A 24,037-nucleotide genomic window follows, 5' to 3' on the forward strand; every position below is an offset into this window, starting at 1 on the left:
ACTTAATTACAAATAAAATAACCATTAAATAACATAAATTCACACGATAAGCATACTAAAAATCGAATTAAACGCTGAAATATTTAGCAAGCGTTTAAGGCCTAAATATTACTGAAATCTCAATATTCGTACAAATTAAACGGAATTAACTAAAACATTAATTACAGTGGCTAACTGCCTATTATAGTCGATTGGTTGCAAAATAATTGAGGAATATTTTGCAATAATGTTCTTTGAGTAGGGTTTATACTGATTACTCTGTCGGATGAGCTGCATTTGAAGAAATTACAGCAGGTATCTAATATATTTATCAGTCACTGACTATACCTATAAACTCTATCGGGGTAGGCAGAGTAAGTTTTCAAAAGGAAATGTTACCCGGATTTACTATTGCATAAGATGAACCGTGCTTCGGAAGGCACGTTAAGCCGTTGGTCCCGGTTACTACTTACTGATGTAAGTAAGTAGTCGTTACATGAGCCATGTCAGGGGCCTTTGGCGGCTCAATAGTAATCCTGACACCAGGGGTGATGAGGTTGGTACTCCAGCTCACGATAGAAGAAGATTATTGCATATAACCCGGGTGCTTTCAAGGCCAGAGTGAACAGGTACCTTCTGGGCGAGCTCGCTCCATCTTAGGCCTCGTCAATGCCTTCGGGCAAGTTTGGAACCAAGACCAAATCCAACAAAGGTAAAAAAAAAATTAGCTACTTTTAGAAATTCAATGGAAAAAAATATGGCAAATGGAATTCCATAGTTTCTGCTTACCCCGGTGAGAAATAGACATGAGTTTATGTATGTTTATCTTTTACAAATCTATGTACTTACTCGTATGTCCAAAAAACATAACACAGCATCACCTGTGTATCCCCAAGGGGGTTGACAGAGATATGCACCTCTGTCAACCTCTGCTTTTTACTGTATAGTAAAGCATTCATGATTTTACGCCACTACTGTCGTTAATGTACTGTGTAGAGCCACGATTGAGCCACCGCTTCATATAACAAGAAACTTGCTTTACAAATTACCTTTGACATTGACTTAGAAAGCTAGAACAATAACAAGCGTATTGTTCCGGTTTTCCACATAAACCTCGGTTGCATCTGCGAGCAAAAACCATTTCTTACAACTACAATTTCAGTTTTCCAACCTTCACACGGTTTATAATGGAGTAGTATGATTTTTCTTGTAAAAAATACGTGTATAAACGTCTTGTGTGAACTATGAACACGTTCACAATTCACATATTCACATCCGACTTTCGACGTCGTGTGTGAACGCGCTCTCTTGATCACGCCTTTGTTTGACTCGACCCAAATTGTATAGAAAACTGTGTAAAGTGGAATTAAGCATCTATCGATTGACTTTCCAGCTTCCGTGCTTCTATTGTGTCGGGTTACGATCTCTCTTGTAATCGAGTTTCCATTGGAGATTATGGGATTAGTTTATTTATAGATCACATACAAATATTAACAACAACCGTGAACCTGTTATAGGCCTGTTCTTACATCGTAGTGTCGAAAATTCCACTTGATATCAGCTTACACACAAACATTTTACCAATACAAATACAAATATTTTGCCAATGTGTGGAACTGATAAAAAAGCGCCTATATGTACCTATACAAGTTTCCTTAATATGTTTCTTTGCGTACAACAGTCTTATAAAATGTAGTACCTACAAGAGTTCTTGAAACTGAAGTGTTATCTGAAATGTGAGTATGTTTACAGATCTATAAGATCATAAGTTAGTAGGTATGTTCTTGATCTTGTTTTAGTATGGTACATACTGCAGAATATTATAGGCGTTTTATTGCAGTCAGTCTACAAAAAAATAAAAAAAACTGTACTTACCTATTTTTTGAATGCTCGGTATCTGTAAGTAGTACTTACCTAGATAATATAAAAAATACTCATATTTTTCATTTGAAGGATAAAAAACAGAAAAAACAGAAAGTATCGTTAACAAAAATCTCAATTTATTTTACATTAATTTACATTTTACTTAAAAGTGGAAAAACCTCTCGAAAAATATAACATGTTCTCCTTATAACGTACAACATCTTTATTATGAAATAAACCCCGTTATAACGTTTGATTATTATCAATTTTATGGGTTCGATTTGTGCGCTTAAGAATGGTACTATGGTATCAACATTGACAATGAAACATTATCATATCATACACACATACATACATATAGACCAGTATCCCCAGTATATTTCTATAAAACATAATTATAAATCATCTTTAGCTCTATCACATTTAGGGCTGATTTTTCAATACGTGTATTAAAATTCTTTACCAAGGAAAAAACAAAATTTTGTATGAAAATACTCAAATTTAGAACATTTAATGGATTCTATCTGATTATTTAGAAACCGGCCTTCCACGCAATCACCTCACATTAAAATGTCCTTTTTCAACAATGATTTTAAAACTCATAAATTGATAATACCCAAATCGAGATACACGGGCGAATGGAAGGATTTACAACGAAATAATTACAATATTACAATAAATACTTACAACTAACTTAAGTACTACAAAAGGTACTTTATAAGGTCTATCTACACACAAGCTGTGGAAAACGCCGCGTGTGAAACACTTAATAATTATTAAAAAACCCTTACATTCTTCAAACATATTTTAACGTTCTTTTATGTAGAAAATATCTCTTAAATTCGGTAGGTAACATTATGATTTTTTTTAAATCATTTTAATTATAATCTTCATAAAAATATTGATTTTGTGACAGCTTTTTGTGCCGAAAGATGTCATTGTTATAAAGATGACGGTGAGAAGCCGTTTTTAAATCATGAAGATGCTCAGTAGAACTTTATTGTTGAATTTTCAAAAGTAAAGTGACCTTATGTTTCTTGTTTTTTCAGGCAGCGTTTCACAAACGCGCGTCCATTCCACAGCGGTTAGCCAATCGCCCGCGACCGCGATTGCTAATAGCCAAAACCTATTCAAAAATGCCCTTTATTTCGTTCTGAAGTTAATTAGGTTTTACTTCGATTTCATTTTTTTATTTAAATATTTTGTTGCCATATTTTTTTAAATACTATTTTTTTCTTTATTATGCTTGCGTGATGTACATCACAGTAGTGTCTGTACATGTTCGCTATGATGATTTACATATTATAAGGGAGTCATAATTATAAATTAAAACTTATTTTTACGTTTACTTCTCTAATATCTACCTAATTCAACCTTCATCCAGTTTGCAAAAGTCACGTTCTCCATCAACATGGCAAGTACTTTTTTAGTGTACCAACAATTATTGGTACAAAACTATTAAGAAAATCTTATCCTATTTTTTATCGAAACAAAACCTAATCGATTTCAGCATAGGCTTCCAATTTCAAACAGTGAATTTTCTAGCGACCCAATTGGCGGCGCGGGCGCAGGCAACCGACCCGCTCAAGCGTTCGTACGCATGATCTCATTTCAATGGTCAATGGAAATGTTAGGAAAGCGATGGAATGTTTCGCGATACGCAGCTATTAAAAGTAAAATAAAAATTTGACCGCAAACGCGGTGACGTGACGAGGAATGTAAATGCGCGTTCTAAAATTGATATTTTAAAAATAAATTAGGTTAGTTTTGAAATGGTAAAAGATCACAGAGTAAAGTGATTGGAATACGATGACGGAATGTGTGATAAGATGATAATTAACGATCGTGTGATGAATGGTTTTTTAAACAGACACAACGTGAATTTGAATATCATAATCTTATTCGAGTCTCAACTCTTGAAAAGGTTTGCCAACAACGTTTTATATCGTACCAAAGCTTTATAAAACATTCTTGCTTAGTTTCCTTTATCCTCCAACATCGCAATGAGCCAATCTAAAAAAATATAATCAATTTATGTTCAAAGTAATTAAGGATTAATGAATTGGGTAAAAAACACCGGCTACAGATAGTAGGTTAGGTAGGTACTTAGTGTTTATATGATTGTTCACAGGATGGTTGCGAAATACTGACACGCGAACTACGAAGTTATTATATTACAACTAAGGCTGAAAATATACTTTAAGGGCCAATGCTGTTGTGTGGTTAATATACACTAAACAAATAAAAAAAAACAAATTCAGCTCCTTGTCTTCCCATGCATCAGACAGAGGCAAAATCCGACAGAGGGTATCCTTTCTAACATGATGGGCAATTGTTATTGGCGACAGGCAGACCCCTTGTTCATTATAATATCCATCTTAGATGGGCTATCAACTACGGAATTTTGTAACTTAAATTGCTGATTTACCCTATTCCTAACCCCAGAAGCCTGTTTAATTAACATTGAAAATGTAAAATACAATTATAGTTTTGTATCCGTTGCGTCGCCATTATAAAGCTAAAACAACAAAAGATTACAAAAGATTCCTGGTCAGTCTACATTCAAATACAATATTTATGCAAATATTTTTAACCCCCGACGCTACGCGGAGAGTTGTTATAAGTTTCAACCCGTTGTCTGTCTGTCTGTCCGCGCTATTGTACTCCGGAGCGGATGGTCCGATTTGGTTGCGGTTTCTTGGCGTCAGCTCAGGCAACCCCCGTGGCCTAGGTTTGTTGAATATATGACGCATAGCAATGCGGGTGATATGTAAGGTTTTTTATATTATGTAAGTTTGTGTTTTCTTTCTCTTTATTATATATTGAGTTAATCATTTCCCATTTCGCTCGCTAACAGGTGGTATTTGCGAAAAGGTTCTTGTTCTTATACACTAGTTTTGTTTATTAAACAAGCTCTAGAGTGTTCGTAGTCGTCTATCTGTTATTTGCATTTTTTCCCAATATTTATCTATTTGACCCGACTCCTGCGCCCTACATTCGTAAGGCCGGTGTTACGCAACAGCGGATCGACCGACTGTAGTATATTTTTTTCCCGTCCGCTTCCCGGACGGAGCAGTTCCGCAGTTCGCGTGCGTGCGCGCTGATCGACCCGCGCGCGCTGTTACTGTGCGACGGTTAAGCTACGTTCATAATTATAGTACAAGGCTTATGACTCTTAGATAATATGATTTAGGCGTGATTCTTCTGGAATGCCTGTAAAGACGGTACACAGAAAATAATCTAAACACCCGCTTTCCGCTCGGAACGCTCTCAACACCGTGTCTATGAATTTGTGATTAATATTTGATAATAATGACAAATATGATGATGATTGGAAGTAGAAAGTTATGTGCTAAATGCTAATGAATAATTATTCGTGCATTTCTCTTGACTTAGTTTAGGTTAGTTTGGTGACATGATAGGATTCGGTGACAGTGATATAATACTGATGACGATGACAAAAAATGGCGTGCATTCATGCGTGTACGTATAAAAATGATTGATTTTAAAATTATTCCTTTTAGTGGAGTGGATTACCTAGTCGACGGAATGTTTTTTTGTGCCAAAACGAATGAAAATAAATGTACTTTGGTCGTGGTAATGAAAATGGTGGATTATAGGAAAGTTGTATAATTTGTGATTACACGATGCAACAAGGCGGACTGTATTGTTTGTGACAAATGCGTAATATTGTGATGTTTCGTGTCAAGCGAAATTGTTAGTTAAGAAAGTAATAAATAAGTTAGGAGACTGATTTGATTAAGCAAGTAAAGAATAGCATGTTAGAATTGTATCATTAAAATAAATTAATTTAAAACTACTTCAGAGCTTTGTGTTAGCCTCGTAAGCTTTGTCTTTGTTTTTTATATAATACATATTTAAGTAGCTATATCATACATTACAACTAAACATTTCCATTACAAGTTGACTATAAATAGGTAATCGGAGTATAGAATAGACTATAAATACGTCCAAAAATTTCAATTACTAAAACATTATTCGTTCATGTTTTGTTCGCCTACCTCTTGCATAAAGTGTGCACCGTAGTTCAGCGAATGGAGCGCACGTGGCTCTTGAAGCAGACAGCAATCAAGACATTAAGCGAAATAAACCGAAGACTAACCTAACGAGACGGAGTAATATACTAAGTAAATTATTGGAATGAATTTCGAAAGGTCAAAACGTCACTACACAACAAAATTATAAACAATTATCTACATCAAAATAAATCTGAAGATACTTAAAACTAGTTAACATTGCACTTGTCCTTAGGAGGAGTTAAACTAAAGGGTTACAATACGTGAACATCGCTCTTAACTACGTTAGAAGACAATGATATACCATGTACAATAGCCTAGAATGAGATTCAGCGCAGATTGAGGTACCAATCGTCCATACACGCACACAACCTAAACTATGAAATGCTTCGTTTTGAGCGGCGCGGGCGCGGCTCAGTCCCGCCCGATCCTCTTGTGTATCTGCTGGTGCTTAATGAGATGCGCCTTCTGTCTGAACGCCTTCGCGCACACGTCGCACCTGAACGGCTTCTCCCCCGTATGTGTTCTGAGGTGCACCTTGATGTTGGACTTGTTAAGGAACCCTCGGTTGCATATCCCGCACCGGTGCACAGGCTTCTCCTTGCCCAGCAGCCCGCTCAGCTCCGCCGCTGTCGACGGGAACGCCAGGCTCCCGTGAATGTTCGCTCCGTTATTCTGCTGCTTCGCTTTCGCTCGACTTCTTTTACTCTTATTCGACGGTGTGACAGTCGTCGTGTGTGCGTGCGGGTAGCCCAGTAATCGTTCTGGACTGCAAAGTCCGTCCTGCTTCAAACTGAGCGCATAATGTGACGCGTACCGGCCGTTGAGCAACCCGCCGACGCCGTCCGTCGTGGACACCGCGTTGCCGGGCGGCGACGACGTCGATATCACATCCATGCCGTAGCTCGTCGAGCTCGGCGCTTCTTGCTTCACCGGGGGGCCGTTTTGAAGCCGGTTCTGAAGCAGTGGCATGTAGCCATGAGTTAATAACGTCTGTAAAGTGGACCCGGCTTGTCCAAGATTCTTATGGAGGAACTCTTGACTCTTGGAAAACTCCTGATTTTTGCAGGAGAACTCTAAATTGCTGTGGTGATTGTTCTGTGGCGTCGAGAGGGGCGAGCTGGGAAGGCCGAATTCTGTGAGATCCTGGGGAACGATTTTGTCTCCGTGTTGATTACAAGCACCCGCGATCCACGCGTCTATGTCCATCCAACTGTCACGAGAGTCATTGGTTTCCGTCTCCTCTGGCTGTGAATGTACCGTCGTGTCGGCCATCGCAGAGCCGATGATGGCGGCGATGTCCTCAATGGAGCTGATGTCGTACATGTCCTGCTTCTGGCTGTCCTCGAAGATCTTGGCGGGCGGGGAGCAGGAAGCGGCACAAGAGTCCGGCGCACCGGGGGGCGTGGTCTCGAAGGGCTTGGTGTCGTCGAGCGCGAAGGGCTTCACGTCTTCTAAGTCGGGGGGCTCAGCGTCTGCGGCGCACGTGGACGACGAAACGACGTCATGGTCGGCGCCGTAGCCGCTCTGCGTGGGGTAGTTGTTATTCTCCTCGGGCAGGCGCTGCGCGATGGCATGGTAGTGGTGGCCGGAGATGCCGTTGATGGAGAGGTGTCCGGTGTAGCCGGTGAAGGGAGGGAGGGGCTTGAGCTCGGCGAGGGGGGGTGGGGCGAGCAGCGAGTCGAGCAGGTCGTGTGGGGGCGGCGGATCGGGCTCGGGCTTGGGCTCGAGCCAGCAGCCCAGCACCAGGTCGTCGGGGCACTTCACGCCGCGCCGCACTCCCGCGCCCACCGACACCCCGCCGCCGCCATACTTGGACGCCGCCACCCTGCCGCGCTATCTGCAACAACACACATGTCATATGTTAATTAGGTTTCTAGTTGCATCGAGACAGTTTACCGAAGTAAGTTTATAGGAAAGGATGGTTATATTTTATGGAGAGTACATTTCTTCGGGGATTTTGGTTAGGGAGGGCATTATGATACTACTTATTACTTACTTAGATGTTTTTGAATTGAAATTATTACTACCAATAGAAAATCTGTAGGTTTTATTAGAAGTGACATAATGATACTGCCGTAACCTACTAGCGGTTCAATTCAATTAGATATTCCTATTCCGGACAATGGACCGCAACATACTAAAGCACGAAATTTTTGCAAAGACATTTCCAAATCCAAATCGATACGATATTATATTTTCGAAGGAGCTATAGAAAATCGTTGGCCGTGTCCAATTCCGAAATTGTGATTTGGCTAAGTAGGTGTATGCGCAATCCGCAGCGTGATCGTTTCCATTTTGCCGGCGCGCGCGCCGATACGCTCCAGCGCGCAACCGTGTTCATACCGACACTATTTACAACTGCACTTATTATAACAAACCCATACAGTAATTTAGCAATTTGCGGGTAAGTAGTGGATGATTTCATTTTATTTTATTCGGGTAGCTTACAGCCTCTTTTACAAAGTAGATATTTATATGTGTAAACAAACGCCAATTACAAAGCTACCACAGGTGAACCTAAAACATTTTACATGTCAAACGGGCTCAGTTACCTAACCTAAAATTAAATAAGGTTCCTTGTTCAGCAAGGTTTTTAAACTTTGAGTACTACTGCAGAACAGGTCAAAGCGAGAATCAGTATTGAGCTTATTAACTAATCTTAATGTTCTAGGAAAGAAGCTATTGTTTCTATAATTAGTGTGACTGAGAGGGGCGTGAAGCAAATTAATATGTCGCAAAATTCTATTAGGAACTCTAAGATTCATGGAAGATCGTAAAAGGTGGACAGATGAAGGGGAGGCTTTTGCCCAGCAGTGGGAGAATATTGGCTAGTAGGACAAGATATATGATTTGGTGAAAATGGGAGTAAGAGTTATTTGTTAAAATATTGGTGAGTTTGGTATTTATGACAATAACCTATACTGAAAGTTCACGAGTCAAACGTGACTGAATCACTCTCGAGAATGATTACAAATAGATAGTAAAATAATGCTAAAGTCATACCTTATTAACTTTTAGTGACAGCGTTACAAGCTCAACATCTAAATGTTTCATGTTCTATCATATTAATTGTCTTAATTTGATGTTTATGCTATGTTGTTAAAGTCTCTTTTGCGACTTTTTTATGTATTGTATGCAGTGTACATCCAATTTGAATACCCTACCTCATTTACATACAACAATTTAATGAATGACCGTACTCCTCATAATCAATTGCAGATATATGCGAAGATAGCGCGTAACATGACCAACGAATGATCTACCAAGTAATCTATGCGAGTATACTTAATAACTATAGCATAATTAACTGTGTTGTTCGCTGACCGTGTTTCAACGAAATCAGGATGCAAATAGTTATTATGCAGTTATAATAGTGTATGGTTTTAAGTAGTTTTAGTATCAAGGGTTTTTTTTATATTAAGTTCCTGTTTAGGTATATACAGTGCTGTTTTTTATGTGCCTCGGCAAAGGAATGCTAATTTCCATGTTCATCAATTATTAGTTTTGAATTTGAATTCAGAATGAAGTACTTTATTGCTGTTTTGTTCACACGAGAATTAAAGCAAAACAGCAATATAGGGTATTTAGTTCTGAATTCAAACGACAAATATAATAATCGACATGAACATGGAAATTAGCATTCGTTTGTTCGGAAATGCGATGATGCGATATTAAGAAAATTTAAGCATTGTACCCTTCTAACTCCTATTGGAGGAGACTAAGCCACAACTTACAGAAGAACCTGCAGTTACTCATAATATTAACATCTCTAAATAGAATATGAACTGTATAGTTTAGTAATAAGTTTACAGGTGCAAAGAGCCAATCACGTGGTCTTTTTCGGCTCCTAGATATAGGCATGACAACACAATATAATCAGATTCAAATTACAGTTCGAAATTTGGAATAAAACGTACTCGATTACCTGAAACAGAATACGGACAAAGCATTTGACAATACCAACAAAGCTGAAAGCATTATCTTACAGAACGTTTCAGTTTTTCATCACCGCGCTTTATGAAAAGGAATGCGCAACGCTGCGACACGAAAAAACTAGCAACGCACTGTTGGGCAACAGTGGCACGCAACCGTTTGCAATATTGGAGAAAAAAAAAACAGATACTATTAAAATATAGATTTGCCTCGCTCTTTCAAGAGCGTGGCCTTGAGGGTTTTCGCAAAATCGAGTGCGAGATATTGCAGGTCGACGGCCGCTGGCGCAACTCGGGAAAAAATGAATTACCCGATTGCACTCGACGTGACAATGTTGACAGTTGGAAATTGAGTTTTTGTCGCTATTCATTTGGACTGGTATAAATAATAATATTGGTTAAATTGCGGTGGTCAATAACTGGACATTTATTGTTGTCGAATAAAGTTTTAGAATTCCATAGGAAACATAAATCTGCGACTTTATGTTTTTAATTGAAATAACATAACATCATCATAACATAACAAATACTTTATTGCACACACAGCAAATACAAAAATACCTAAAGAGAAATATAAAGAGAACACTAAGCGGCCTTATTGCTAAGCAGCAATCTCAAACATAGGATTTTCATAACGTAGGATCACGCCTATATAGGTATATAGTCATCCTCACCAGCTATGTTTAAGTCCCTTGTAATAGGAGGCGAGCCTATTACCATTAACCGGGCACAAAACCTGAAAACCACGTGATATCAATTATCTATAATTATAACTTGAATTGAAACTCATAAAGTTGAATTCAGTGGTGGTGGTGGTGGTAGAACACCATAATCCTTCTAGAATCCCAGTGTGTACGTAGTGTAACTAGATTCATCATAAACCTCATAAGTCTGTTTTAGATTATTTATTACATTATTACGTCATTATCGCGAAGTGCATACCAACCCAATTCTAGAGCGGCAAATTCTACCGCACACTAAATAATTTAAAGTCTGTGACTAATTCAAACCACGAGTATATCTTCTAACCCATACTTCTGCAAAAGCAACCTACAACAATTCCGAAGCCCCCAATATCAACGTTTCTGTTTCTCTCCTTTCTAAGTATGTCTATAGTCATTTGTTTCGGTCTAAAAACCCCGCGGCCATAGATTTGGCGCCAAAATTAGCATTTCTTCGGCAAGAGGAAAAGTCCCAATTTGGACCATTTTCCGCTCCGATGACCGTTGTTAGTGAAAGTTGTCACAAATGTCAGCCATTACGTTTATTTCACGTGGATTTTGGTGAATTAGCGGAATGCTTTCTTTCAAATTACAGAGATTATGAATTTTTTGGTTATTTTTCATCACACGATATATAATTTATGTTAGTTTTATGATTCACAGACACGAAAATAGCACTTGTCAAATGCATTTGATTTGATTTTGTTTTGTTGATTGCAGACCAATTCGATGATGACTTTACTTTTCGAATCATAGCTTCTTTTTTGGTCAATTTATGAGTAACACGGCTTCGGCTTCGGCTTTACTGTTCTTATTACTTACTGGTGTAGCTAAAGCTTTTTTTGGGGTAAGTAAATAATTTTGAATTGTTACAATAGCGGAATTAGGTATTTTTACAAAAGAGTTATACTATGAAACTCTATGTATATGTATAGAGGTATGACGTTTATCTACGTAGATAACATACGCTGCTATATTGGTCGAAGCTTGCGTTGCAGTTGGTAATGTCGCGTCGCATGGGCCATGCAACGAGTGCTGAGACTTACTTCAGTTTTTTTCAGTGTGTATTAATAAAAAATAATATAGTAGTTACCATAATTTGTTCAAAAATTTGAAAAAAGAACGACTTCCAGATTTTGGGTGACCACAAAAGCTCCATTCAAATGTTTGCTGACTCCAACGTCGACGATTTAAGTTCAACCAAAGTCATTGTCAAGGCTCCAAAAGCCAGCTGTTTAATTAATTACTACGAGCACACGAGAGTATCTACATAATAAAATGAAATTGAAACCGCATCAATTTATTTTCAAAACCAACACACGCCATTAAGCACATGTTTTTTCAATGTCTAGCCTTGAGGTAGGCTTCGAAGTTGCCGCTAAAGTAGGCATCGACAGAAGCGGACATCTATTGTGGCGAATCACCACCGTGAAAATCGAAAACTCGATCCACATTCAAACGACTTCCGATCGTAACTGCTTAGGTCAAGGTTGCTATTCCGAGTGGCCACGCTCGGCGTTTACGACCTATTAGCAACTGCGGCACAGTTTACGCCACTGACATACTTCCGTATGGTACCGTTAGCCGACCCTGTTTTACTTATATCCGTCTCTTTCACTCTCGTTTGGATTGTATAGGCTGTTTCGGTCGGCGCGCGACAAATTTTCGATGCGGGCGCAGCGTGTGGGTCGGCCTAAAAATTAAGTTCGTGATAGGATTTTTTTTGTGAGAATCCGCTTTGGGGTGGCTTAAAGTTGGCCAGTGGGTCAGGTGGGCTATGGTGGCGTTGTGTCCTTATTCATGGTATTTATGGTCAGTATGGTCATAAATCCGCGATTAATAGCGCCTTTATGATCAGAAGATATTTCATGCATGTTAGAGGTTCTATGGTTAAACAAGAAGTCAATAGAGTTAGATCAACAAGTTAGGATAGCGATATGATGAACTATTAACTAACTATTCTGTTTTATTTGTTTACTTAAGTATTTAATATTTTTGCTGTTTTGCTAACCATAGCGATCAAACAAAAAACTTTCTCTCGGGTTAAGTAATTATTCATACAGCTACTTACATATTTTTTTATTTCGTTTTGTACTGCAAGGAGAGGAAATTATTTAAAATAATCTTATTTTAGAACTTTCGTAAGGGCCATATCTCACTAGGACACCACTGTCGCGCCAGTTGACATTGACACCTGGGGGGTTAAAAAGGCAACATCATAGCAATTCATCTCATCATCAAAAGCAATATTGCTATTTGACATTTGTTTGCATTGCGCACTTATTTTTATATGCGCGAATGTCAAATTGTAAAATTGCTTTTTTGGATGAATTGCTTCGACGTGGCCTTTTTAACCCCTCTGGTGTCTTGTTGGTTGCGGGATCTATAAGTAGCGTTTATACAACGGCAGACATTTTGTTGGTTGTGCGACGATGGTTGCGATGGTGTCCTAGTGAGATAGGGTTGTTAGGGCCACCAATGTCGAAAAACAAAATGTTACTTACAACATAAAAAACATCGTCTTATTTGACATCCTTGTATTACTTTTACAACGTGAACATTATACAATACAAAAATGCCGATCCATATTTGTGAGTAACGGTAACAGTATAGTAAATACTTAGGTAACAAACAAGAGTGGTCATAAAACCGTCGCGGGCGCAAGCGGTACGTTTGAGGTCCTTCATCCTAATTACCTAATATAAAGTGTTTGTCTGTTCGGACGGACCGTTACCGGCTCAGGCGCAACGGGTTTTGGGAGGATCATAGAGACGTTTTGAGTTGATGGTTGAAGCTAGTATTGGTTGGTAACTAAGTAACTGTTGTATTTTCGCGGTCACCTGGGTATTTAGAAATGTTGTTTCGAATTATTACTGGGTGTTTTCCTAGTCTCCCCATGCCTTCGATACAGAATATACAGCGGTTTTATGGAAAATGTCCCAGAACTTCAACACACGAGACGTCCCAAGATCCAAACTCTACTAGAGCTAGAATTTGTCAGAAGACAACTTGCAACCATTATTAGCAATGATGTCTGGTGTCTTGTTGGTTGCGCAACCAACCAGACCACTGGAATTTGTTGATGGCAAGACTGTAGTGGCGCCACCATGGTATCCTATCGAGATATGGCCCTAAAGCGTTAACTGAAATGAAATGGTTTCTAAACTATCTTGTTTTTCTGTCCAACCAAAAACACACTGTTTCTATTATCCACTTAGGTAGTTTATTTTCGATCTATTCAGAAATGCACTTCATTGTGAAAGCTATTACGACAATATCAGCTAACAATGGCGGTCATGGTGCCTCTCTACTCTCTAGTTACTCGCATACGTGACCGGGCCAAGTGGGTTGCTAGATTTCGGGCACATTGGGTGGCCAGCGCTGGGTGTGGGAATGACAGGGCGAGGCAAGTACTGTTGTAGGTAAACATGAGATATTGTCTACAGGTATTTAGGTAAATTGGCAAGCTTATTTGAGGAACTTGTTGCTTGGTTGTAGATTGGAAACGATTAACAATTGACTTACAAACCTGATGAAGAATGGTAAGAATGGCTACTAAGGCCTACAAGATTTGAGACTTGTATTTATTGGCCTGTATTGGGTTGGTGTTCTCTTCGGATTGGAAAGTCAGATAGACAGTCGCTTCTGTAAAAAGTCGGACCTGTCAAATTTTCAGGTTTGGTAAGCGGATCTTGGGAAAAACTAGGGAGATGATGACTTGTCAATATGTCATTGGTAAGGACTCCAGGTGTACCCCTGCGGGTTGACGGGCAGAAGATAATTTGCAGAAATGTCTGTTGTGGTATTCGTCCAGCTAGAAAAATATTTCCGTAATTTCCTACTGCGGTGTGAAGATTCATCAAAAGGTACCTTCTAAAGCTTCGTACGGACAGCGGCGTTTGCGTGTCCTGGAACCCCATGTCCATAATTGCTACGCATATGTTCTCGGAGAACAGGTGACACGCGATTCGTAAGAGACCGCGCGTTATGAGGATATGCACGACTCATGTCGGATTCCAGTTTGGGGTGGTTCAGGATCTGTATGTGTAACCAATGCACGCGTGGGCAACGTATAGCGTAACTCAGGAAAGCGGTTTTCGTGCGCAGCTTCAAATCGACATGAATTCTATAGACAGTTTACCCCAGTCTAGCCCAGAACGATATTATCAGGATGCGATACCATACACTCATTTTACGATTTCAGGAAGAGAGGTTGGATTGATGATTTATTGAGTGACACTAACCAATTATTTCTCATGCAGATCTTCTTTCCGGCTTTGTATGTGTAAACAAAACTGTCCCAACAAATGAAGACATTAACATATTTTACGAGGGAACCCTTTTAATGTCCCTTGTTGCATAATTCATGTAAGCAAATGTTCCTGTCAGGTATACATCCTTATTTGGACAGCGTCCTTGCCTTTTATGGAGCTAAGCAATGTTACCGTTAGAAAGAAGTGAGGAATTTATATAGACGAAAATAATATTATAGGTAGCATGACCTTGTTCTCTTTAAACTATGGAGTTAGTCAGATTCGGTCAGTATTGCTCTGAGTTGAGAGTTTGGTCCTATGGACAGTCCTATTGTAGTTCCTATTGTAGTTACAAAAATAAAGCAAAGTTTATAAACTATCCCAACCAAATTGCAATTTTACCATTCTGAAAATAAAAGAGCAAATAAAAGACGGTCTTTGCAAAAAAATATACGTGTTCTTCTTCATAGATGTACGAGAAGAAATGCAAGAGAACTTGAACGATTAACAATCCAACTAATAGGTCTTTACGTAAAATCTATTTTGAGCCGTTGGAAAATAGAAATGCGTTCGTACCTAGCCTTCGAAATACTAAACTGACCCCGTAAAAATAGACCAGGGAACGACTCTCTGACATAACGTTACGTACTTAGCAGGGCTCCGCAAGGTTTCATGGAAAGGGTGACCCAACCTACGCATAACCGCATGGTGGTTTTTTGGTGTGCAACAAAGTACTTATAAAGTGAATTTATACTTATCAATTGATTATGTATAGAATTAGTAATAAACAAAATGAACAATACAATATACTTATAACCAATTAGCACAATAAATTCTATTCGAGTACTTTTGACAAGTCGTATAATGATGCCGAATAAAAATAAAAAGTTCACGTGAAGCTTACTTTAAAAAAGGTTATTATAGGAAGAATGATTACCTAAATGATAAAAATGCCTGGTGTTAATTTGTTCCTCTAGTTATTAAATAACTTGTAATGTAAACCTACATTGATTTATAAGATGTGTTGCTGTTGCAGTTTCTTGTCATTTCTTCTCCTCAGCAATAATACTTTGCGAAATGACATAGATTCAAAAATGTTAAATTAACCTTCGACAACTTTATCTATGATAATTACGTTGAATAATTTATTCTGATTTCTGATATACCTTAACGTAGGTAGGTATTCAAGGGCACATCAAGGGCAAAAAAAATGGCTTAAATTTCTAACCAATCGTAATCGTAGAAATTTTGCTTTACAATTAGACCGCTGCTATCAAAACAAAAAGATAATCCTGTAAGAAGAGATCAGTGAACGAAGCATCTGATATAACTCATATAACGTTACGTATTCAGCAGGGCACCCCAAGGCCGGCGCGCGCGCATGTCGCTCCCCGGGGCGACGACCCCGCGCTACCACGTGCTCGCGTGCGTGTGTCGAAAGTAACCTGTCAGCTGGGTAGAATATTCTAGAAGGTTTTGTTTTTGTTAATACTTATGTTAGGGTTGGAAGAGTCTGGATGGATTTGTTTTCGGCAACTAACTTCTCAGCTGGACGGAACGGTATTGTAGAATTTGTTTTGCTACATTTTGGTAGTGCTGAAACATTGCCAAGAGAATTGTCTAGCTTGATGGATTTTTATAGGTGATGAGTTTTTAACCTGTCGCTTTTAAGGTTCATCAATTTCATACTTGGAAGCTATAACTATACTGAATCCTCGAAGTGATGGTTGTGGTTCTGCAAACACCAATATGAGTTGATTTGTTTGATATTATTAAACCAAAAGAAATTCGCTCAGAATCTTTGGAAGTGGAAGATTTTATTTGGAAGAGCTCTATAGCAACACCTACCTCCATGCTTTGAAAACATGGAATTCATACAACGTTTCAAATTGAAAACTAGTTATAAGGAATTAGCTGTTTACGGTTTAACGGACCAAAACTGCTTCACAAAAGAATGCTACAAAAACTCTTGAAATATTCCAACATCTGAAAACGCCAAGCGATCAAATGTCACCATGTTGTTCTGCTATAAAATGCAGGTCCGTTAAATTCCAAATCGAGTTCGATACCCATGGTAGTACCAGGAGAGGTCTAACTGTAAATTGCCGGAATCCCGGGCTATCCCTACAAAAAACCACCGGCCGTCGACCCCTAACTGGTTTCGGCTGTTGACCACGACGCGGGAGTCGGAAGGATGTATGGAAGGAACCGTACCAATCATTTTGGGTTGTTCACCTTATTTTTTTGGGGATGAACGGTTGTTGATTGAAGTGGATGCTGTTTTGTTTGGAATGCAATTACTATTCGTGATTGACATGTATTCGTTAAACTGTAGGTAATTCCACAGAATTCCTTTTTTTAAAATACATTATCTTATCTTTTTAAAGACGTTTTTTGGACGTAGGTAAATGAGAATTTGGATCTATGCGTGGAAATAATGACAAAGGTGTCAAAAGTAATTTACTTACTGTTACTTGGAATTGACTCAGTTATAATTGCTTGTTATGTTATTGAAATGTCCGGCGTTACCTGAAACAAATAACATATAGAGTTAGTCAAAATATAGATACAACGATAAATTTCCTATTTAGGTATTTATAATATGTAGTTACACAGCCTTCTAGTTAAAATAGCCTCCGGGAGGGTTAGGTTAGGTTAGGGTTCGGGTTAACAGTGGCTGTGTAGCTCTCACGTTTTGCTGCAGGACCTCTTGTGACTTCTCAAGCCAATAGCAGCACGGCACCTTTTGCCGCATTTCACAAAAATAAAACGTGAGTCGGCGGAAAAACAGTGGTGTGAAGGCGAAGCATTTTCTGGTCATCAAGCCCTTCATAAAGTTCATAATTATTTCTCATTAAAGCTCGTCAACAGTCGCGATTTATTTACAAGCCACGGCGCGGTGGCACCTGACGGCCGCACTCACACCGTGACGGACGCGAGCGCATGCGCGTGTGTGCACTTGTGACGCACGCGCCGCGCCGCTAGACCTGTGTGACGTAGTGCCACTCGGCATAGGTAGTCCGACTATGATACAGGACGATTTATATTATGTGCCTTTATTAATAATCTTTCTTTGATCTCATAGTACACCGGATTGTTACTCAAACGGGGAGCGTCGGTTCAAACCCCGGTACCAGACTTGCACAAAGTTATTAATTATTTATCTTAAGTGCAGTTTTCACTAACATAGTTGGCTCGACCATTATTGACGGTGATACGGCTTACTACCTATCACGTTGATCTAACAGAAAGCTCGGTAGGGCGTAGGTACTTAATTCATCTTCAGATGGATGTACCTCTAATTACCCCAATTTTATTGAGATATAGGATTTATGTTATACTCTATAGTAAAACATATAAGCCATACAGCTAGTTATTATTTCAGGCTTAAGGCGATCATCACCATCCCAACCCTATGACGTAACACAATGGGTGTACCATGTCCCTGTTCTTCAATTTAACATATTTTCACGCCCAAATGTCTACTGCACCGATTTGTGGCACATACGACCTCCTAAGGTCGAGGTGTCAGGACACAATTATTAAAGATTTAAAAAAGCATTCAGTCTTACGATTTTAAACTGCCAAGCGCGATAACGCGAAGTCGCGGGCGGATAACTAGTAAATAATAAACTTGACCTCTAAAACAATTTCCACGTGAAAGTAAGTAAATAAAGTATTGGCACACCCTGTGTTGTCAAAGGGCAAGATCGTCAGTTGTCCAGCGTACAGTTAGCTGGCATTGTCTGCGACACGCGCCGCTGGCTGTACTTGTTTACGTCGGTGACTGTACCTAACTATACCTGCTCTACGACAGGGCTATTATAATTGAGGCGACGCGACTTGGATGTTTGAAATCGATTTCGGAAGAAAATGTATACACAAGAGTACCGTGCGAGAAATTATTTTTTTGTCCATCCAGGAATTTAATCATATGTGATAGAAGTCTACATAAGGGCCCTATCTCTAGTTAGACAGATGAGAGCGAATTGATGCGGGGCGGATAGTTACCGTTCTATACGTATTTTTATTCTTCTTTCTACGACTAGAGTAAGGTTAGAGCCAAGGCATTTGCTAGGTAAGCGTGATCCACCCTAGACTACATCGTCACTTGCCATTAGGTGAGATTGTGGTCAAACGTGAGCCTATACTATTAAAAAGAACCTCTCGGTCATACTATAGCTACTCTCTCTGGGGGGCGAAGTAAATCTATCTCGGTGCCTGATAGAAATGGATCGAATCAAGACGAATCGGTTAGTTCTATGCTTAATATTATTCTTTATTCTAAGCTGTCAGGACAGCAAGATGGAATTCTAAATTGAGATCATGTCCAAGAATACAAGACGTGTGACAACCCTAGTAGACAAAAGTAGGTACCTATACAGGGTGGCCCAGAAGATCAGGTTCAAAATGAAAAATTAGATAGAGGGGCTCATTAGCTACCAGAAACACCCACATGTATGTTCAGCAATTATTTACGGTTTAGGAGATATGACCCATTTTGTACCTTTTTCTAGATTTTCTACCTTACTTCAGAAATAATCATTTTGTCGCTATCCCTTACTTAATAATTATTTTATTTTACTTCACAACCTATGCCTAAGGCTGTGACCGCTCAATCAAAAATAAATCAAAGTCAAATCAAGTATAAAAAAAAAAGTTATCGGAAGTCAAAGTGAGAATTCGACCAAAATTGTTACAGTTGTTAAAACTTCGCCGAAGAATAATAAACACATCAGATTGTCATGGACCCTGAAAGTATTTCTAAAAACTGCTCCATTTAATAAGCTTTTAGAAACATCCAAAAAAAGTACCCTCAATACGGGCAAAAAACTAAGTAATTTGACCTCAAATATTGCAAAACAGACAGATTTGAAGGAAAATTTGACATTCTCATACAATGTAGCTGCTTCTTTCTAACGTTGTTAAAGGTGGTCAAAGACACATTTTCAGTTAAAAGTAAATAAAAATCACGCTTATAATCGCTAACAGGGTAGACATAGCAACATTCCGAAGACAAAACTTGCAGTCACTTTTGGTATTCGTATTTTATTGAAGGTACATAGATTTCAAGGAAAAAGTTATCCCCAAACACTGTTGGTGATTCATACTATTGGATACTAAAATAAAATCTGTCTCATGTGTTTATTATTCTTCGGCGAAGTTTTAACAACTGTAACAATTTTGGTCGAATTCTTACTTTGACTTCCGATAACTTTTTTTTTATACTTGATTTGACTTTGATTTATCTTTGATTGAGCGGTACACAGCCTTAGGCATAGTTGTGAAGTAAAATAAAATAATTATTAAGAAAGGGATAGCGACAAAATAATTATTTCTGAAGTAAGGTAGAAAATCTAGAAAAAGGTACAAAATGGGTCATATCTCCTAAACCGTAAATAATTGCTGAACATACATGGGGGTGTTTCTGGTAGCTAATGAGCCCCTCTATCTAATTTTTCATTTTGAACCTGATCTTCTGGGCCACCCTGTATAGTGTCTAGCTGCAACTATACGTCACTGTCTTGTTAAGGCGATTTAGTTCAGATTGAGTGAGTGAGAGATTGTGTGCCGACTTGAAAAACATTTGTAGGGGGAACTGAACGCGTTGTTACTGTAAATGAAGGGCTCTACCTCTAGAAAGAGATGAAATAATGTGGTGTTTGTATTGCAGTGCAGATAGGTAGTTATGCTAGGATATTGTGTTTGTGGTTTTATGTGCGTAGTTAAGGATGGAAAGATGAACAAAGAAATGTTTTATATTCTGACAGTATGGAAAATATATAACAAAATGTATGCAGTTGCATAAAAATGATAATTGATATCACGTGGTTTTCAGGATTTGTGCCCTTTTTATGGCAATGGCTTCGCCACCATGGAACTCACAATTCTGATACTAGAGGTATTATCATGCATGCATGTTCCATGCATTGCCATAAAACGGGAACAAATCTTGAAAACCACGTGATATGAATTATAATTTATTATAGAACTGCATTTTTTTTTGGTGGTGCAACCGTGGTGGCGCCACCACGGTGTCCTTGTGAGATAGCTCATGGCTTCAATGCCGAGTATACATGAAAGTGTGACGCTATAGTTATCATATTACTAGTTATATCACATTATTAATAGTTCTGAGCTTATATTTTGGTTGGAGTTTTTAAGGCTAAAGTGAATAGGCGTTTGCTAGGTAAGCGTCTTCCACCTTAGCCCTCATCGTCATCGTAGTTTAATCCCAACAACTTGTGACTATCTGTAGTTAATTCTAGTAAGAGGTAACGGGAGTGAGTTCATGTGTAAAATCAAATAGAATAACAATCCTTTATAAGTATTAGACTCAAAAGCCGAAGATGAATCATTGAGGTTTAGATTATTTATATTACGAGAAGTACGCTTGTTATAAGCTCAGTGTGTGGGAGTATAAAGCCACTCCAAGCTTACGGTAGCTGAAGATGAGGTTATAAATACAAGTTACATGGGTTTTACTCACATAAGTGTTTTAGCTTTCCCCCCCCCCAACTTTGACCGCCTGGACTTCGGTTTTGGCGCGCGACACGTTTCTTTTTATCCTGCTTAGGAGGTGATTTCCGGTTTCCTATGTTCTTCTCCATAGGTCTCAAAACTATCTCCATACTAAACTTCATCTAAGTCACAAAAATGAGGTAGATCACCAACCTCATCAACCCTGGTGTCAGGGTCATTATTGAGCCGCCAAAGGCCCCTGACGTGAATCATGTAACGACTACGTACTAACGTTAGTAGGTATTAACCGGGTCCAACGGCTTAACGTGCCTTCCGAAGCACGGATCATCTTTCTTTCGGACAAACGGGTGATCAGCTTGTAATGTCTAAATCAATCCAGGACCCACAGAGTGATTTTTGTGATATGTCCCCACCGGGATTCGAACCCGGAACCTCCGGATCGTGAGCCCAACGGTCAACCACTGGACCGCGGAGGCCGTTAATCTATCTAGTGAAATAGGGAGTGTAAGTTTATATGGAAACATTTTATTTTTAAAGATGTGGGCTCCTAAATCACCCGTGCAAAGTCTTTGCGGGTAGCTAGTTACATACTTGTTACTAATTAAGTAGGTACTATAACGTAGGGAAGTAAGTTTGGTCTCCGACTACGAATGGAACGTTTATAAAGTATGTAAACATCAATGTAGTCGGTTTGTCGTAGTGAGTTTGGTGCGAGTTCAAATGGTTCCGAATATTCCGATATCAAATACATAAACAAGCGGCAAAGAAAGAGGGTAGACTAATATGTCTGCCCGTAGAAAATTATAGATCTACCTACTCCACTCCAATCTCATCAGTCATCCCGTGATGATGGCACTTGCAACAGTGTCGAAATATCGGGACTCACATATCCCTATTTTAAACGCGGTAAGAACCCGTTATTATGTGTTTTAACGTCAATGTAGGTACATACCTATGTACGGTCACGAGTACTAATATGACAAATTAAACCGTAAGTCTCATTAAAGTGGGTACATGATGACAGGGTTCTAAAGTGGGTACATGATATTGCTCATGACTGTACTGTGTTTTGGTATGAAAAAAGAAAGCGGACACTTCTATAGCTAAAATAAACCTCTAACACTTGCAATTGTAACAAGACTTTTACTTGGCAAATAGAAACTCTACATTTCATATGTCGAAGCCTTAAGGTTCACAATCGCGTGGTGGACAAACAAACGCCTAATACGATTGTCACCTCTTACATTTAGCAAGAATATGTTAATTTACGTATATATATCTCTATAGACCTAGATTAGTTTAATAAACATTTTGGATTTTACTTTTTTTGTGTCCGAATGAAAGTTCGGTCATGTGCCTTGAAGTTTTCATTGTGTACATACACACATAATCACATGCCCATAATTCCTTATGGGGTAGGCAGAATCACAAGTAATCAAAGAAAACTTGCATCTACTTTTGATATGAAGTCCTAAGATGGATTTGATGAAGCTTATGGCGACAAAGGATCAGCCTATCGCCCATAACAATAGTTCATCATGTTAGAAAGAACTCAATCCCCTCTGTCGGATTGTACGACTCCGGCAAGACAAGCAGCTGAACGTGTTTTATGTTTTTTTTCTCGCTCCCAGTTCCGCATAGAAGAAAGTATGACTTTGCTCCATACCCCCTTCGGTTGATTGAGGGGGAAGGGGGGTATCATTATGTTTTAGTAAAAACTATACTAAATAACTACGTTTTTTTTTATGACGTGACTTATTGTAGAACAGCCTCCGTGGTCTAGTGGTTAGAGCGTTAGGCTCACGATCTGGAGGTCCGGGTTCGATTCCCGATGGGGACATTGTCGAAATCACTTTGTGAGACTGTCCTTTGTTTGGTAAGGACTTTTCAGGCTTGAATCACCTGATTGTCTGAAAAAGTAAGATGATTCCGTGCTTCGGAGGGCACGTTAAGCCGTTGGTCCCGGCTATTAGCCGTAAAAACACCTCCACCAACCCGCACTGGAGCAGCGTGGTGGAGTATGCTCCATACCCCCTCCGGTTGATTGAGGGGAGGCCTGTGCCCAGCAGTGGGACGTATATAGGCAGTTTATGTTATGTTATGTTATGTTATGACTTATTGTAGACAACAGGCGTGAGGCTGCCCACAAAAAGTGTGATTAACGTAAAATAGTACGAAAATATCGCCTCTCTATCATCTAAACATTTAAATATCAAGCCTCACTAGCTCACTATACAAATCTGCCCTCATCTCACTACACTAAATCCTCACACGAGACAACCTCCCTAGCCTCCTAACTCGGTGGAACCTTGCCTTAGAAACGACATGAGCGCGGTACACTGACCCACTGAGAACGTACTTGCGTGTGCGCATACTGTACGTTGCACACACGTGTGTATGTGTGAACCTGAGCATGCGTGCGTGTGTCAATGTGTATACTGTATAATTAGATTTGTTGCGAGTAGATGCGATGTCACTGTGGTGTGTGTGTGTGTGTGTGTTTGAAAAGTGTTTGTTTACTTAATTGACGTATTGGTGTTATTATACTATAGAATGTAATTAGAGTAATGCGATTATAATTTGTGAGAAGTATGTTTGTATTGTGTTGAAGTGGATTTGTTTTTCCTTTAAGGGTGGATATAATTGTAGTATTAATAAAAAAGTTAGTCAAAGTGATAAAAAAGTATCTTAGTTTATATAATGTCTGGATCTGGCTTCGTCTGAGGTATATTTTTAACTTATATTATCCTTAGGGAATCCTTAAA

The 24,037-nt window shown here is 39.0% G+C and overlaps 1 protein-coding gene across 1 annotated transcript; it reads right to left on the reverse strand.

The window, feature by feature from the left end:
* Positions 1-1,957: 1,957 nt before the first annotated feature.
* On the reverse strand, positions 1,958-14,456 carry LOC126381231 (ichor). The gene is made up of 2 exons (XM_050030735.1): positions 14,424-14,456; positions 1,958-7,715 (listed from the first exon to the last, which is right to left on the reverse strand). The coding sequence occupies exons 1-2, from the start codon at positions 14,454-14,456 to the stop codon at positions 6,294-6,296; spliced, it is 1,455 nt and encodes a 484-aa protein (XP_049886692.1). The 3' UTR covers positions 1,958-6,293.
* Positions 14,457-24,037: the final 9,581 nt, after the last annotated feature.

The sequence above is a fragment of the Pectinophora gossypiella genome, chromosome 3 (assembly GCF_024362695.1).
Source record: "Pectinophora gossypiella chromosome 3, ilPecGoss1.1, whole genome shotgun sequence".
In the NCBI taxonomy this organism is placed as follows: Eukaryota; Metazoa; Arthropoda; class Insecta; order Lepidoptera; family Gelechiidae; genus Pectinophora; species Pectinophora gossypiella.